A 17,508-nucleotide genomic window follows, 5' to 3' on the forward strand; every position below is an offset into this window, starting at 1 on the left:
ATGACCCAGGTTTGAGATGCGTTTACACTCATTCTGAAAGTTTAATTTTTTGTCTTTTCAAAAAATAAAAAAGTGCTCTAACCTTGTTTGTATTTTCGCACTTTCGTTTTAAAAGCTGCCTTAAATTCTATTACATGGCGGGAAGGCAAAAAACATCTAGTAAAATATAAATGTAAAGACGAAACATAAAGTATGGTTTTCGGTTACGCTAAATATCAGAAGCAGATAATGTAAAAATAAAAATAAAAATACAATTAGATTCACAAACCGGTATTTCTTAGCATGAAGTAGGTAATTCTGGTTCATAGACTAAAGTGTTATAATACTGCTTCGCTTCAGTTTAATCTTAATGTTTACGACGGTACCTGAAGGCATCACTTTCTCCAGCACGGCTGTCATGGCGCTGACGAGGCCGAAGACTTCTGCGGCGTCAAACTTTAATTTAGGCTCGATTTGGAATATCAGCTCTTATAATTACTCTCTAAAATCTTCATTCCCCGACGAGTGCACACTTTGGTGAGTAACCTAACAACATGACTGGCCCGTTTAGTTATTCAGCGGACTGTTTGATTTTAGCTTGAACGTTGTGCCTAACCAAAAGGTCTGCGTAATTGAGCTAAAATACTTTTCTGCTGCCTGTTGGTGTTGAACTGGTGAAGTGCGGGATTTTACTTGGTTGATAAACAGCTTTACATGTATGCGTATTAATAACAAAACTATGATGAAATAAGAATCAACAGATTAAAGCAGAGTGCCACACGTTTAGCTTTCGTATAACTTATTTTGTTTGTTAGCTTTTCTTGACACATCTGCAGATAGTTCCTAACTCGGAGCTGTACACAGTGCAGTTTAATCGGATGTTTCACATTTAAATATTAGACTATACATGGCTTATTGCTCTGTCCATTGCTCACATCAACACATGCTGAATATTGGAAGACTTGCATGGTTCCTTCTGATTCCTCCTCATATTATTGGAGAAAACTGATATTTTTTAGTATTCGGTGGTTGGTAAAAATCAGCTTAACTGAAAAATTCACAAACGGAAATCAAACATTGTCACAACTCACATCTTCCAAGTAAGAGTTGGTGTGGAAGGTGATGCTGTTGTGCAGTAAGAATCTCCAGTAGCAGTCAGTCTTGCAACAAATCTGAAGAGGCCTCTGACTACAGACACTGTTTATCATGCTAACAGCTCAATACCCAGGCAGTGGAGATGATATTTCTCAGAAACATGTTTTAGATAACACCGTCAGCTAATCCACCTCATTTGCTTTTGCCACTCCTGTCATTCTGGTTATTATTGTGATTTGACGTATTGTGCAACTCTATTTAGGTGGATCCCACTGAAAGATGTGTAGCATTTCTGCAGCTGCATAATGAAGCATCAGGCAATTCGATTTGATATGTCAGTACAAATGTGGATTTTCTGGTTATAAGTAGCATACTTGTAATGCATCCTTGTAGCTTTTGTCTTTCTGTAACCATTAAGAAGATTCCGTAAAACTCTTCAAAGCAATTGGAAAGTCCCAGAATTAAATAACTAGAAAAAATCATATTATCAAGGGATCCATTACATGACTGCGTAACATAATCGGTTCAAATAAAACCACACTATTTAGATGGGTAATCATGACTGCGATAAAATATCAAGAACACATCCGGCCTGCTGTCGTCTTACTGTTACGTCTGTTAGGTTTGTGTTGGCCTTCCACAGTTGAGAGATGGGAATGAGGTGAGTGTGTTAGGTTGCCTTTTTAAGGGCAGGAGAGGCTCAGCTGGGGAGGGCTGTAGGTTCATGTGTCTCCACTTGGATGGTTACATTGGTCTCAGCAGCTGTCTTCACTCTCACAATCCTGAATCAAAAAGCAGTGATGCAGAATGAGTTGATTGCCGTAGAGCTCCTTTTTTCCAGACAGGAGGGAGGTTGGGGGTAGGGTTGTAGTGAAATCTGAACACTTCCTAAGGAAGATGTTTGCACTAGTTTCTGTTCAGATCAGGAGTGTCCAAGCCCCAAATAAAAGAATTGGTGAAAACGATGTACTCTTTTACTTTGAGTTCAAAATAGTAGTTATGAAAATCTCACGTGAATATTAGTGCTGGACCTGAACAGGAAACATGTTATTGTGACACCATAGCTGAATATTCTGATGATTATATCAATTACCCTACATTGTCCTGATTCTTCTTCTTCTTTTTTCCTTCTTCTCAATAATCCAAATTGCAATTGGATTATTGCAATTTTATCAATTTTCTGTCAGCTTCAGCATCTCAGCCACTAAAAATCGACATATGGTGAGCAGCTTGTCCATCCATTTGGCTAAATAAATTGGCTTGCAGAATGTGAGACTATGTTGCTTAAAATACATCCAACCAAATATGGCATCCATGTAATTTTATGCAGTTGTGATTTTATCGGTATCAGGGCCAGCTAAGCAATGTGGGTGGTATCTACTAACTCACTCACTGTTTGGTTTCCTAGCAACAACCTGTTATGTAACAAGTGCATCAATAGTTTCAGGTTTCACTATTGTGCCTCTTATCTGCTTAATAATAATAATAATAATAATAATAATAATAATAATAATAATAATAAAAAAACCATTTTGTGGAGTGAAGGGAGAAAATAAGTACAACAGCTCAAGAGGAAACTGTTCATAAAAGAATGGTCACATCACTTGTTTGTCAGTATTTCAGATAATTTAAACAAAACAAAAAAAAATAGTTACCTACCTACATTGGGGAAAAAATGGTCTCTTCCAAATATTTATGGACTGGACTGTAATATATATTTGGTTGTAGTTGCAAAGTTATGCCAGCAGGGGGAAGATATGGTGCATAAACCTTCACATATATTGAGTCTGTTTTTGATTTACTGTGTACACATCCACACAGCAGCTTCCATATAAACACTCCCCACACCCTCCCACCTCTCCGATGAATCATACTCCTGAAGGACACAAAGTTCTAGGAAGCATTGTGCTCCTTATTTAAGTTTTCTAGAAAAGGTGATGTGGCACAGATTGTTTTGTGTCCAAGTTTCAGAGCTGATTTAGACGTGTTCTGTACTTAATGTTGTACAACATCAGGCCATAACAGACTGAAGTAAAATAGTAATTTAACACATTCAGATTATAGTTGGTGATATTTTTAAGTTGTTCCTGGAGAAATTGTCAGGCAAGTTTATTTGTATGGCACATTTCAGCTACCAGGCAATTCAAAGTTCTTTACATTATACAAATATAATTTAGTAACTAATCATGAAACAGCAAAAAACATTACATTTTGTCAGATGGCGTCAGCAAAATCATCAAGTAACTATGTATCGAATATATTGATCAATGTTCCAGTTATTGCTGGGTTTCAGATGACGTAGCACCAACATCACCCAATGCAGATGGAGGGCAGGAAATAAATGGAGCCCATTTATTTTTTTTGATCCAACATCAAAATGCCTAAAGTCTGTGTCCTGTGCGATTGTTCCTACCGTTCTAATAGGGAGAAAGATAAACATTATTTTCCTGTTTCGAAGGTATTTGGTCACAAGGGAGTTAATTAAAAAAAAAAAAACTTACTGAAAAAAGAGGAGAAAAGTGGATCAACAATCTACAGCTTAAAACAGGAGTTGCAGAAACTAACAATGCCAGAGTTTGTAGCGCCCACTTTCTAGCAGGTAATGATGGCATCGTTTAAATTGTATTTTCAGATGTTTTATTGGACAGTTACTTAGAAAGCCAAGCATTCATATGTAAGGTAAGATATATTATTTTTATGCCCTGGCGTGGTTGTCCTCAGAGTGCTAATGTTGTTAGCAGCTAGCTCAGTGCCGAGTCCCGGACAGAAAATATAATGTTTATTGAGTGGGATTTTCATGCTAAAAAAAAAAAGCTAAATAAATTAAATATAACCTACACCGCCATACTGTCACCGTGAGCTGTGACTTTTCCCATACATGGTTCATGTCTGGACAAGAACTACATTCGTGGCCAGACATGAACATGGGGTTTCTGTGCGAATGGTTGACCTACATTGGATCTGAATCCAGCGTCCTACAACGCTGGATTGTTGTAGGACGCAACATTAACATACAAATCCAGCATAAATCTGAAGCTAAATAAATTATTTACCAGGAGATCCAAGCTTACAGAAATAACATGGATTAGCTTGTTGTTAGTGATAGCATTGTTATCATAGACTAATTACTTAAAATAGCACAATTCAATACTCACCCGGCAGAAACAAGTCGACAGCCATTTAAATCTTCTTTTGATCCTAAATGCTTGACCCAACTTGAAACTAAATGAATGTATTCTCCAGGCTTTTGAAAACTTTCTTCTGGCTTGTCATATAATATGAGGTCTGCAGCTCCAGTTAGTTATGTCGATCGCCTCGATGCTGGGTAAATCCTCAAGATTATAAGAGAAGTCTTTTTTTTACCAAGATAATACGGATCATTTTCTAAATATACACGTATTTTTTCGAGATGCCTTGTCTGTTCCAGCCTATTTTGGAGCATTAGCATACTTGTTGTGATCAACTTTGCTTTGTTTTGAACCAGAGAAATCCTCTTCCAGCCCTCCATCTGAATTTCGCGCATCATCCGCGTAATTCCTGGTTTCACGTGACTGAAACCCAGCAATTATGAATCAAAGATAACTTTATAAACCGTTAACCTTGACTTAAAGGAATTCGGTGTTTTGGATGTTTTGCTGTTTTCTGGATGTTTGTTCCAGATTACTGGAGCATAAAAACTGAATGCACATTTGGTTCTGGGGATTCAAAATAGACCCATACCAGAAAACCTGAGTGGTCTGGAAGGTTGATACAACAGCAGCAGATCTTTAATGTATTTTCATGCTAAGCCATTCAGTGATTTGTAGACTAAAATAAATATTTTAAAGTCTATTCTCTGAGCTACAGGGAGCCAGTGTAAGGTCTTTGAAATTGGGGTGATGTCCTTTATCTTCCTAGTTTTTGGTAGAAGCCTTCATAGCATTGTCCTCGTGATGATGATGATGATGATGATAGATTTATTACAGACTCAGAGTCCAGATTACATAAAAAGGAAAACAAAGACAATAAAAGAATAAAAAGTACAATAAAAAAACGACTCCTAGCCATTCAGAAGGCAATCATACCAGTGTCTCCAGAGTACAGATGAGTATTTTACTGCACTATATTTAACATTAGTCAACAGTAGTATAATTCTATTATTAGACTCGTTTAAACGACAAATAAATTTATACATAAGCTTTCTTAAAACAGCCATCAAAGTGCTGACGCGAGCAGATACAAACAGTTCACTGGCACTGGTCCATCTGGGTTTATTTAACAAGAGTCTCAGTGCATCATTATAAGCCACCTTCAATCTTTGAAGACTGGCTTTTTTAAAATTTCACCACAAATGTGCAGTGTACAATATGACCTAAACAAGTTCAGTTTCACTTCATCAGAACAGAATCCAAACTTGCGGACAAGGATATTTGCCTGAGCGTGTAACATTCAAACCTGACGGTAAATGTCCTCATCATCAGACAGACTGTCTGTCAACACATGGCCAAGAAATTTTACTTCACTTAAGACATTCAATAAAATCCCAGACAATTTGAAATTTGGAAATACTCTATTTTTGTCCTCCTTAGTGTGACAGATCAAGATGATACTTTTTGATGGATTGAATTTTACATCAAGTAATTAATTCACCATATGCTGAACAGACATGCTGAGTAGATATTACCTTTTATCCTTTTGAAGAATATGAATATTTGGGTTTTCCATTTATTTTTATCTCCTCTCTGGGTTATGGGGCTCTGTTTGCCCTCAGGAGAGAAGATTGATCCCCTGCACAGATCTTTGGACTGCTGCATTGTTGAACCCTGGTGTGGAATGTGCGCCGTCTTTCAGCCAGAGGACGGCGGGCTTTACAACAACCTTCATACAAATCTCTGTAAACAGATACTTGTGTATTTTAAGAAGTTATCTTCTCCTTAGATGACTCTCAGAGAAGGTCGTCATCAGTGGTTTTGTTGTCTAAGTGATTTGACTAAACTGAAATGTGAATGTCAAAATAAAATGTGTTTCTCATAAAGCTGATAGATTGAATTTCATGGTTGTCAAATGAAGTCTGGAGTGATACTATTTTTCCTAGAAGAACCTGGTTGTAGGTTTTGTTTTCATATAAAACCGAAGCAAGTGATCGTGTTGCCTGCTCAGAGCAAATGTATGTTTTGCCAAGAGATTGCTGGAAATTCAAACAGGAAGCAACCCTACAGGTGGTGAGGAGGCCAAGGCTCTACTGGCAATTCCCATAAAGACTCCTTACTCAGTCTGAGTGACCTCAGAGACATACCAGAGGTTGTGGTGGGGGGTGTCTGACTGTTAGCATCAGTTCCCTTGCCTGTTAGGTGTTCTCCCTAAAATCCAACCCCCACTCCCGTCTGGAAATGGATACTGTGGGCGTATTTATAGCTGCAGACCACAAGCGAGCTCTTTCTTAAACACGTCGAAGGAGCTGGTCGCATTCGTCAGAGACGGACTGAGCTTCACTGTTGTGTTCTCTTGACTGTTTTACTTTTTCACTTGTGTAACCAGCCTAAAGGGGCTTATCAGGTAGGAGAACAAACTGAAAAGGTTTTTAACTATTGTTTCTGTTACTATGGCTTTCATAGTTTGTCATTTTTTGCCATTACATTAAGACAATTAAAAATGCTTTACTGAAATCATCTTTTCTTCATGTAAAAATTCATACATTTCTTAATGAATAATTTTAAATGTAATACCATTTGATGAGAAATGTTTGACACAATATATGAAAAAAATGCTACTATGACTCTGCAATAATGATCCTTTCAGGGTTCAAACTTCAACCACCACTCATCTTTGATTTGTAACTGCAGTTTGAAACTTTTTGTTTTAATTTGAAAGCAACTGTTAAAATCCTTTTTGGTTTAGTAATCTTGTTTGGCAAGTTTTTATGGTTTAATTATTAGAGAAGGAAACATTCTGGAACGTAACTGATAATGAGGTAGGAATTTGTAGCAGAATTACTGATAAGCTCTGCTGATGCTTAACAGGTATTTTTGATGTCTATTCCAGATGAAATCCTCATTCTGAACTCGACCACCAGTGAGACACAGTGAGAGGAAAGATGGAGAAACCAGTTCTCCAGACGCAGCCGTCCACCTTACCTTTTTTTGACTCTTCGCATGCCTTCAACCTCCTGAGAGGAATTCATGAGCTACGAGCTGAGCGGAAGTTTTTCGATGTGACTTTATGTGCCGAGGGGCGGGAGTTCCACTGCCACCGCACGGTGTTGGCTGCTGCCAGCACCTACTTCCGTGCCATGTTCACCGGGACGTTGAGGGAGAGCGTAATGGACAGAGTGGTTCTACATGAGGTGTCAGCCGAGCTTCTAGGCTTACTGGTGGACTTCTGCTACACGGGTCGGGTCACGGTCACTCAGGACAACGTGGATCTCCTGCTGAAGACGGCTGATTTGTTCCAGTTCCCCTCGGTCAAAGAGGCCTGCTGTGCGTTTCTGGAGCAGCGTCTAGATGTCTCCAACTGCTTAGAGATACAAGACTTTGCAGAGGCTTACGCTTGCAGGGAGTTGGCGACTAGCGCGCGCCGCTTCGTCCTCAAAAACATAATGGAGTTGGCGAAAGGGACAGACTTTGAGCGGTTGCCATGGAAGCGTCTACTAGAGTTCGTGTCCGACGACGAGCTTTGCGTGGATAAGGAGGAGACGGTCTACCAAATTGCAGTGCGGTGGGTAAAGGCTGATCTGCAGCGACGGCTGCATTACTGGCCCGAACTTCTCCAGCAGGTCCGCCTCCCGTTCGTCAGGCGGTTCTTCCTCCTGGCCCACGTGGAGAGTGACCCGCTTGTCTACCTGTCACCCACCTGCCTCCGCATGGTGAACGAAGCCCGCAGCTTCCAGTCCTGTGAATACGACCGCCACGACAGGCTGTGCCATCGCATGCGACCTCGGCCCTCTACGGGATTGGCGGAAATCCTGGTGGTGGTCGGAGGCTGTGACCAGGACTGCGACGAACTGGTCACTGTGGACTGTTACAACCCTCAGACCGGACAGTGGCGCTACCTTGCCGAATTCCCCGACCACCTTGGAGGAGGTTACAGCATAGCAGCCCTCGGAAATGATATGTATGTCACAGGTAAGAAACCCAAACCTTCAGCAGACAGCTCTGACCTAGCTCTGGTTGTGTTATGTTAAGGGCTAATTTTTTTAATCCCTGGGTAAATTAAGCAACTATTTCAGTTCTCAGTTGAATCCAATAGTCCACATTTGATATTTGATAGATTCATGTATTTTGGTGTGTATTCACCTCAGGTATGGTTAGTCTGTTTCAGTCAAACTCAAGTTTGTTTCCAGAGATTGTTTGATGCAAAAACGTAAATTCTGGTTTGCCTATAAACCTAGGTCTCAGTTTGGTTGAAATGATCTTCAGTGCGGTTGGACTGCAAATGTAAATGCAGACCAGAGACTGTTCCAAAGGCAGGAAGTGGAAGAGCGCAGGGCATTCTGGGTAAATACAACCAAAAGCATTAATGGGAGAAATAGGTCGTGGTCTTTTACCAAAGACAAAAGAGAATCCTACAACCATTAAAATCTGACCCTACTCCATTTTTGTTCATATTTGGTGAAGAAGGAAGTTGCGTTCCTGATCTTCTTCAGAGGTTTTTGTGTCTTTTCCTTTAGTGATTTTTGGTGCAGCGCCACCACAAATGAAGAGGGGGAATGTGTTTTTCAAAGGTTTTACTTCTTTTGAGACAGTAAATGTAACAAATGTTGCAATTTTGATCCCCAATTGAACTGAGTCTACCGGACTATCAGGCGATTTCCGTTTCTGTTCCTTAATTTTTTCAAAAGGGCTCCAGAATATAAATGTACATCCTCTTTAAATATTGCCTGAGGAGGGCAAATGAGGCAATGCAGGTGCTACCAGGACAGCTGTGCTATCCTTGTCATCGTTGTTATTAGCACTGGAATAGGGTTCTCTATGTCGTATGTCTGATATGACACAGAGAAGTTGACTGTGTATATTCGAGATGAGGTGTCAGATATTCTGCTCTGATCTCCTGGCTCCTGAAGATGACTTATGATGATGCACTGATTTAGCAGCATTAGCTAATAACATCATTTATAGAAATAACAGCAACACATGATTGCACAACATTGACATGCCCAGTTTTGTTACATTTGGTTCTTTCTTATTGATGTACAGTGGTGCTCAAAATTTAACACTCTTCTGTTTTTGTGAGCTAAAACAATTACAAATCATTTCCCAGATTTAATTTCATGTGGATTCTGTAGAATCAGAGTGAAAAGTGTCAAGAAAACTGGCATAAGGGTATGAGATCTTTCCAGGCACACGCAGAAAAAGATGCATAATGGCTTGGAAGAAATAAAGTAATCCTGTAGTTTGATTAAAAGTTAATTAAGTTGAATAAGTCTGAATAACATGAATATAAGTAATCACTCAATAACTTTCTGCAAAGAATCTCTGATTAATGATCTGTAATGATTTAAATATGTAATGATTATGTTAATAATTAACAATATGGAAAAGATGTGATGTATTGTCAATGAATATGAAGTTATAATCATCTGAAATCAATTTAACAAGAGGTTGAATGTGTTTACTGAGTTTTAATAGATAAAGTGAGTTATAGAATATAGGAGAGACGAAGGTGCAGTACAGCTCTGAGAACAGGAAATGTCGCAAGCAGTTCTGAACAGATGGCCAAAGCGCACAGGATGGGTGGTGCGGTGAGTTTGGCTGAGGCAACGGAAAAAGAGGAAGTATGGGAAATTCCGCTATGGTCAGCAAAAACAGGTTGAGAAATGTAGGGACTTTTTCATGAGAGACAGCAGATGTGAAGCAAGTCACGTAGACCAAACCTCCCCATACACACACATGGTGAGGAGAGGCATAAAAAGGGGCTGAAAAGAGGAACCAGCTGTTCCCAGTCCGGCGGCGCAGAAGGAGAAACAACTCACAGAGGAGCAGATTAAGCTACGGACCGCACTTCAGTACCACGGGGAAGCTCGGACTTCACACCGCTAAGAACGGACTGGGTTCCATTGCCCCATCTCTGGTTCTTTATTCGACCGCTGGTCTCGTCTCAACTCAGCACTTAAACTCTGCAGCAAGACTTGGAGGAAGGACAAAGGTCCCACAGGGAGGAAGAACTGGGTCTTGCAAAAAGGGTTCAGACCCGTTCTGCTTTGTTTCCTTTCTGAGGAGGGTTTTTCCACACAAGGCAAAGACCTCAACCAAGGATGCAAGAAATTCCTGTTGCCAAAAGATCCACCATCGTCTGGGTATGAGTTGAATCTGCTCATTGAAATTCTATTTTAGAACTTGCGACTTCACTCTTAGGGAAAGGAGACAGAGTAGTATGATTGTACATGTAAATTTTATTACACTGTTTTTGATCTATTTACAATTGATTATTGATCTGTATGTCGCATATCCCTGCTTAAGCTTGCTTAATAAATTTATACTATAAAATTCTGATGAGGTTGGTGGACATTGGAATTAATAGAGTCATTTAATCTTTGTCCAGTTCTTTTAATCAAGGTAAAACTAATGTACATGATTCCAGTAAATAGGAGGCTTCATAATTTCCTTTGGTGAGAGTAAATAATGACCCTGGGACTTACCTCTAAGTCACTAAACATAATCTAGCCGGTTCCAAGTGCAAGTTATGATTTAGAAAGTGGGCTACCGTTAACAGAAGTGGTTATGGGAATTATGCAGCTGCGAGGGCTACTCAGCTGATTGTTTCTTAACTGTAAAGGGTCATAACTTCTGGATTGGAGGTAGTTAGAGCTAGACGAGTCACTTTCGCTACCAGTTTAAATAGATTATCTCTTATAGAGTACTCTTAGGGTAATACCCAGGACTCAGAGATTTTCCGGACCTGTTAGACGGAGAACTGGTCAGTAGGCAGCCCTGGGGAGTAGTGAGGAATGGGCGGGGCTGACTATTGCAGGATAACCTACAAAAGCCAACCAATTTATTAAATAAAAATGTACTTTCTTCAGGCTCTTTTTATTGAGTTTCAGATCTTCTTGGGTATACACCTACCATTTGCTGCAGGGAATCAGAAATAATAAGATTTAGCTGACTGAGTATGATTATTCTGATTGCAGTTAATTGTCATGACCAAGTACTGATATTACTATTTAAAGCCATTACATTTCCAAATTATTTGGTGACTTATTTTCAGTCACATTCTATTTTTACAACACATTTTTGTTTGTTTTACAGACATAGAAGTACACTTCATGAATCTATTCAACCTCGCCACATCAGTCACTTAAATACAGCTCATAAATTTAACTAACATCTCTGTCATCTGAACTGGTTTAAATGGCCAGTCAAACATACTCACTGACTTTTTCTGAATAAAACTGAAATTAAATAGCCGCTGAACTGGTTGAAAATGTTTTTAATGTCCAGAAAAGTATGGAAAAATAATTAAAGATATATTTATGGAAAGACTTAATGTCTAATACACCACATGCAGTTATTATGGCATATCAAGGAAATCCACCTTATTATTCTGGCATTAAGGAGGTAAAAATAATTTTAGTAAATCCTAATGGAAAAGAAGATGCTGTGAAAAAAATGTCTTTTAGTAGAGAAAATGATTTCAACTGTACAGAGGTGGACTAGACAAATAATTTACAAACTAACTAACTCATTTAAAATCTACATCTGTGTATTATGTCTTCACATAACTCAATTAAAACCACAAGAATTAATTGCCTTTGTAGAGAAACACAATAAAGTCCATCTGTAGAACTGTTTTAGTAGCAGCTGACTATTGCGGCTTTGTTGCATTAAGTTAGTGGAGTCTATGTTTAGACTTGTGAAATGTGGGACAGTGGGGTGTTGAACAGATGTACAGTACAGACCAAAAGTTTGGACACACCTTTTAATTCAATGAGTTTCCTTTATTTTCATGACTATTGACATTGTAGATTCACACTGAAGGCATCAAAACTATGAATAACACATGTGGAAATATGCACTAAACAAAAAAGTGTAAAACAACTGAAAATAACCCTTATATTCTAGTTTCTTCAAAGTAGCAACCTTTTGCTGTGATTACTGCTTTGCACACACTCTGCATTTTCTTGATGAGCTTCAAGAGGTAGTCACCTGAAATGGTTTTCACTTCATAGGTGTGCCCTGTCAGGTTAATAAGTGGGATTTCTTGCCTTATAAATAGTCATGAAAATAAAGAAAACCCATTGAATTAGAAGGTGTGTCCAAAGTTTTGGTCTGTACTGTATGTCGATCTCATTTGTTCAAGGAGAGATTATGCATTTACGTTTGGTTCATTTTTGTTTGTTCTTTGCAATGTCTCTAAGTTTATGGTGTTACACTTGTTAAAGATGTCATACATGTAGACAGTTGTCTGCAAACTGAAGATTCATGTCTGGATGTTATTTGCTCTCTGAGTTCCCAACATTATCAATATAACTTTTATTGCATTATTTATTGAGATAAATCATTATTCATCTCAGGATGTCGGTGAAATTATTAGGTAAAAATGCTCATATTCTTGTCAAGTTTATTTGCATAGCATAATTCATTTCAAAAGTAATTTACACTAAGCCTGCAATAAGTCACATGATAAATTAAAATAAGGTCAATAATTTCCATTCTGATGATTAATATTTTTTGAAGATCAATTTTGTTTTCAGAGACATCATAATCCATTATATTTATGGTTTATTGTTTTTGGTAATTGTGTTTTATTTTGGATATTTGCTCTGTAAAATATGTTGATCGATGTTCCATTTACTTACAAGCCGCTTTTTAGCCTTGATTTAAAGGAAGCCATTGTTTCTGAATTTTTGCAGTTATCTGAAAGTTTGTTCCAGATTTTTGTGAGTGGAAGCTGAAAGCTGCTTCTCCATGTTTCTCCAGGAGGTTCTGACGGCTCCCGCTTGTACGACGGCGTGTGGCGCTACAAGTCCAGTGTAAACGAGTGGACGGAGGTGTCTCCCATGCTGAAGGCCCGCGAGTACCACAGCTCGTGCGTGCTGAAAGGCCAGCTGTACGTGGTGGCGTCGGACAGCACCGAGCGCTACGACCAGGCTCTGGACTGCTGGGAGGCCTTGCCAGGCATGTTGCACCCCATGGACAACTGCTCCACGACGGCGTGCAACGGCCGCCTGTACGCTATAGGCTCTCTGACCGGCGAGGACACCATGGCCGTCCAGAGCTACGACGCCGACACCAACCGCTGGACCATGGTCAACTGTGGACAGCTGCCTCCCTGGTCCTTCACTCCCAAAACAGTGACCCTCAATTGCCTCATTTACTTTGTTAGGTGAGGGATCTTTTACTGTATATTTTATTTCTATGGTAACAATTTAGACAGGCTAGCCTTTAGTTTAATTAGTTCACTCACAAAAGGCTTTTGTTTTATGTTCTTAAGTGTAAATAAACAGTTCAAGCTATTTTTAAAGATGATTATAAAATGGCAACTTGCTCTTCTGTGACTGTAACTAATTTGCTTCTTGAACATCTCATCACTAGTATGGATAAAATCGTTAATCGTGATGAATCAATTATTGAAGTAATTGTCAACTAATTTAGTAATCGATTAATCATTAACTGTAATATACAGACTAAAACATGTCATTTACTGAAAGAACAATGCAGTCAGAGCAATAGTTAAGTCAAAACTGTGCAAAAAATGTTTTTGCATTTAAAATATAAAAAGAAAAACTTTACCTGTAAATCTGTTCACAAGTGGCAGTTTTAGCTTCACCTGTTTCAAATTCTGTAAAAACATCTCTTATTGAGCACCTTTTGCTTTTTTAATCCCATAATTGTCAACAGATCATCCTTACATTCTATTGACATTAGTGCATTTTAGGCAATAGAATGTTTATTGTTTAAAAAATGAAGAAAACTACCTTGATTTACTACTTTGTTAGTTAGACCATACTAATGATTGTGTTATAGTCAAAGTTCAAAGAATGTGACATTTTTTGTTCATTCTGGCTTAATCTAACAGAAAAAAAACTCAAAATTCCCTCTATTTCCACACAATTTGGGTGGTGATGTGTTTATGTTCGAAATGGCTGAATATTAATAAATAGAAGGATTTACTAGGATGAAACAGTCATCAGAGCTTCTGATATATGTGACGCAGCGGGTATTTGGCCAGTAACAGCCTGTCTCTATTTGCAGGGATGACTCGGCGGAGGTTGATGTTTACAATCCACAAAAGAACGAGTGGGATAAAATTAACCCCATGAACCAGGTTTGTATTTCAGATTAGATGCTTGTGTGCTGCCCTGCTTTAATAATAGTCTTCTGTGACCTTCAGTGTTGTACAGTAAACAGGTTGGACACACAGAACAGGACGAGATCAATAAAAACAAGCAGGAATTGATGCTTCCAGTGCTGCAGTTTGTCTCTAATGGATTTATTGTCCAAACACAGCAGACGTTCTAGAAATACTGAAGAAAAGAAAACTTTCCAACACATTGGTACACAAAAATAAAGATGCCAGCAAGCTGATTCGATTTTGAATTTTTCAGGTCCACGTCGGAGGCAGCGTGGCAGTCCTGGGCGGTAAGCTGTTCGTATCCGGCGGTTACGACAACACGTTCGAGCTGTCGGACGTCGTGGAGGCGTACGACCCGACGAACCGCGCCTGGACGGCGGCCGGACGGCTCCCCCAGCGGACCTTCTGGCACGGCAGCGTCAGCATCTTCCGCCAGTTCATGCCGCTGGTGGCCAGCTCGTTTGAACCCACCGACACACCCGAGTCCAACACCATACACCTCCACCGGCACCAGCGCCACCAAGCGCTCCACAACCTCAACAACAATCTGAACCAGAACCAGGATGTAAACCCAGCACATTGATGCGGTCATACATGCTCGCTGTGTTCTCTCTTTGCAAAAATACTAAATCTTACAAAGTATTTTGAGTTTAGTTTCTAGTGCAAATATCTTATTACACTTGAAGTAAAACACAACTTACAAGTAATCTTTCAGCAAGATATGACTTAATAATTTCTTAATATTGATGATAGCAATAATCTGCTTGTGGAACTAGTATGTTTTCATCCATATTAAAGAATTGTTGACTTAGCTCTTATTCAAATTAGAATATACTTTAATAATCCCAAAGGGAAATAAATGTTGTAACTTGTATAAATTCAAAATTCTTCATAACATGCTGAAAAGTTACTTCCAAGTTATTTTAGTCTAATTTTAAGTATACTAAGGTATTTGCACTGAAAACGATAAAAAAAGATGTTTCGTAAGATTTTGCTTTTGCAGAGTTCAGTTTACCTCATTGCTGCAAGGATTGGTGGGAAATCTCGATTGGGAATGATGTAATTGTTCGGTATTGATTAGACATGATACATTGCTGCTCAATATCTATGATATGGGTTATAGATTTATTTGCTTTAAAGTAGATTTTGAACCCTGCTACATCTTGGCTCTGAGAGAATGAAGGGACATGAACTGCAACAGCAGAAGGATGGCGGTGAAAACAGTTAAAAGCACTTTAACTTTTAACAATCATATTATATTCACAATAAGCTCCAAATAATTTTGAACGTTTTTGTTGTGAAAGTGCTGAAATAATCTGTGTTATTTAGACCATGGTGTGTGTGCCATCACACTCTAAGGTACCAGGAGTTTTTTTTTTTCTTTGTTTGGCTCTAATGCATGAGCGAAGACTACATATAGTTTAAACACATAATCCATATTATTTTCCTTACATGTTTTTTTATTTACATATGGTCGTCACAGTGTGCATCTGCTAGGGAAATGGGTCAAGATTTACAGCATTAGCATCATTTGATGTGCAGAAAAGATTTGAAATGATTGGGTAACATCCAACCTAGATGTAGTTTTACCCATTGTTGTTCAAAACTACTTAATGCATGGGTTTCTGGTGATTTTCAGCCCTCTTGTGGACTTTCCTGGTCACTACATGGGGTTAGAGACAGAATTAGTTTGTGCTAATTTTTTTTATTTTTACTCTTTTCTGTGTAGTGATAGGCAACTTTGAGTTTTAGATAAGATAGCTGTTTGTATGCCTTGATGAAAGGGTGAAACACTAGTAAAGATGCACAGATTAGACTTTTTTTTTCTTTTTTACTTTGACCTGCAGATACGTTTTCACTGCAGTTCCCAAGTATTCAAGATCACAACTGCATAGAATCACAAAAGCAATGACCTACATGAAGACATTTGGTGTTTCTTTAACTGATGGTGATGTCTACAGTTTGAAACAGAAGTTTGGGCAAATGTGATTATAGCAACAAGACGTAGAAGTAAGGAAAATGTCAGTTCTCAAATATTGCAAGTTGTTTCCTGTTAAGTCTGATTGTAGTTTTTACCTCAACAGAAAATGAAGGACTTGCAGGAATTTCTTCATTGATCCATCTCTAAACATTAATCAGATTTTATTACAATCCAAAGGTACTGAAAGAAGTTGGACCTTTCAATTTTGATGCATAAGAAAAACTTTTTTTTTTCCAGAGAAATTTCAAGTTAAAATGTGCTAATTTTGATCTGTGACTAACTGATTGAAGGATCACGATGCATAAGTCCAGCCTGTCCTGGACATCTCATGGTCCAAAGCATCCATGTGCATTTTAGGATTCTTTGGTTTCTTTTACATTCAGATGCATTTCCGTTTACAGTTCAAAAGCTTTAACTCATGTTGTTAAAAAGGTCTGGGGACTTTGAGGGTGGGGGTATATTGTGGTTGACGCAGGATTTTGAGAAGATTTGCTGCTGATTCAGTTTGTTTTAAATGCAGTTCTAAATTAGCAGCATTTTTCTACATGGAAGTTAAAATTAGATCAGAAATTTGCTGTTAAATGTTTACATTCCCTAACTGCTCTTAAGTTTCACAACAGACTTGCATTTCTTCTGTTTAGTGTGAGAAATGAAGATTTGAGTAATGGTCTGAAGGACTCCAGCTTGCAGTGTTGACTTTTTATTTAGTTGATCTGAACATCAACTAAATGATGTTTAGTCATTTAGTTGATCTTCATCAACTTGGTTGTACATCAATCTTTGAATGCTCCAGTTGAATTGTGCATGAAAAACTTTCCTTAACCAAATATATAACGCTTGTAATGCGTTTCCAGCAACGTTGACTGGAAGTACAAAAGAATCTCAGTTTGAAAAAATGTTTTTGCTTTAAAGTATGCAGTTTTTGAAGAGTTTTTGTGTTGTAAAAGTTCTCATATAGTTTTGTGAAGTTGAACCAGTGTTGTAAATACAGCATATTTTAAAGATATATTGTGTTTGTTTTTATTACTCCTAAAATTCTAATTTACATTAGGATAAATATGTGCTCTGTTCTGTAAAAACCTCTGACGTTTTAACGGACCAGTTGGATTTATACTGAAAATTTCTCACATGTAGATTATTTACTCTTCAGGTGGCCTATTAAGGAAGTTCGTTGTGGTGGATTG

General features: G+C 38.4%; 1 protein-coding gene across 2 annotated transcripts; it reads left to right on the plus strand.

Moving 5' to 3' along the window:
• The first annotated feature begins 366 nt into the window (after positions 1-366).
• klhl21 (kelch-like family member 21) lies at positions 367-17,330 on the plus strand. Of its 2 annotated transcripts, none has more exons than XM_032558321.1 (5): positions 367-516; positions 7,096-8,174; positions 12,969-13,374; positions 14,244-14,316; positions 14,597-17,330. In XM_032558321.1, exons 2-5 carry the CDS (start codon positions 7,148-7,150, stop codon positions 14,924-14,926), a joined length of 1,836 nt encoding a protein of 611 aa, XP_032414212.1. In that variant the 5' UTR covers positions 367-516; positions 7,096-7,147; the 3' UTR covers positions 14,927-17,330. The 2 variants fall into 2 exon arrangements, with proteins under 2 accessions (XP_032414212.1, XP_032414221.1); XM_032558330.1 differs by lacking the exon at positions 367-516 and adding an exon at positions 5,978-6,609.
• The last annotated feature ends 178 nt before the right edge of the window (positions 17,331-17,508 follow it).

The sequence above is a fragment of the Xiphophorus hellerii genome, chromosome 1, assembly GCF_003331165.1.
Source record: "Xiphophorus hellerii strain 12219 chromosome 1, Xiphophorus_hellerii-4.1, whole genome shotgun sequence".
Taxonomy (NCBI): domain Eukaryota; kingdom Metazoa; phylum Chordata; class Actinopteri; order Cyprinodontiformes; family Poeciliidae; genus Xiphophorus; species Xiphophorus hellerii.

What these genes read in the sequence shown, in the direction of transcription:
- klhl21 (XM_032558321.1), top strand. Translation starts at nt 7,148, where the DNA reads ATGGAGAAACCAGTTCTCCAGACGCAGCCGTCCACCTTACCTTTTTTT. An exon ending in AAATGATATGTATGTCACAG is followed by an intron (nt 8,175 to 12,968) that starts GTAAGAAACCCA and finishes ATGTTTCTCCAG; the next exon opens with GAGGTTCTGACGGCTCCCGC. An exon ending in TGCCTCATTTACTTTGTTAG is followed by an intron (nt 13,375 to 14,243) that starts GTGAGGGATCTT and finishes CTCTATTTGCAG; the next exon opens with GGATGACTCGGCGGAGGTTG.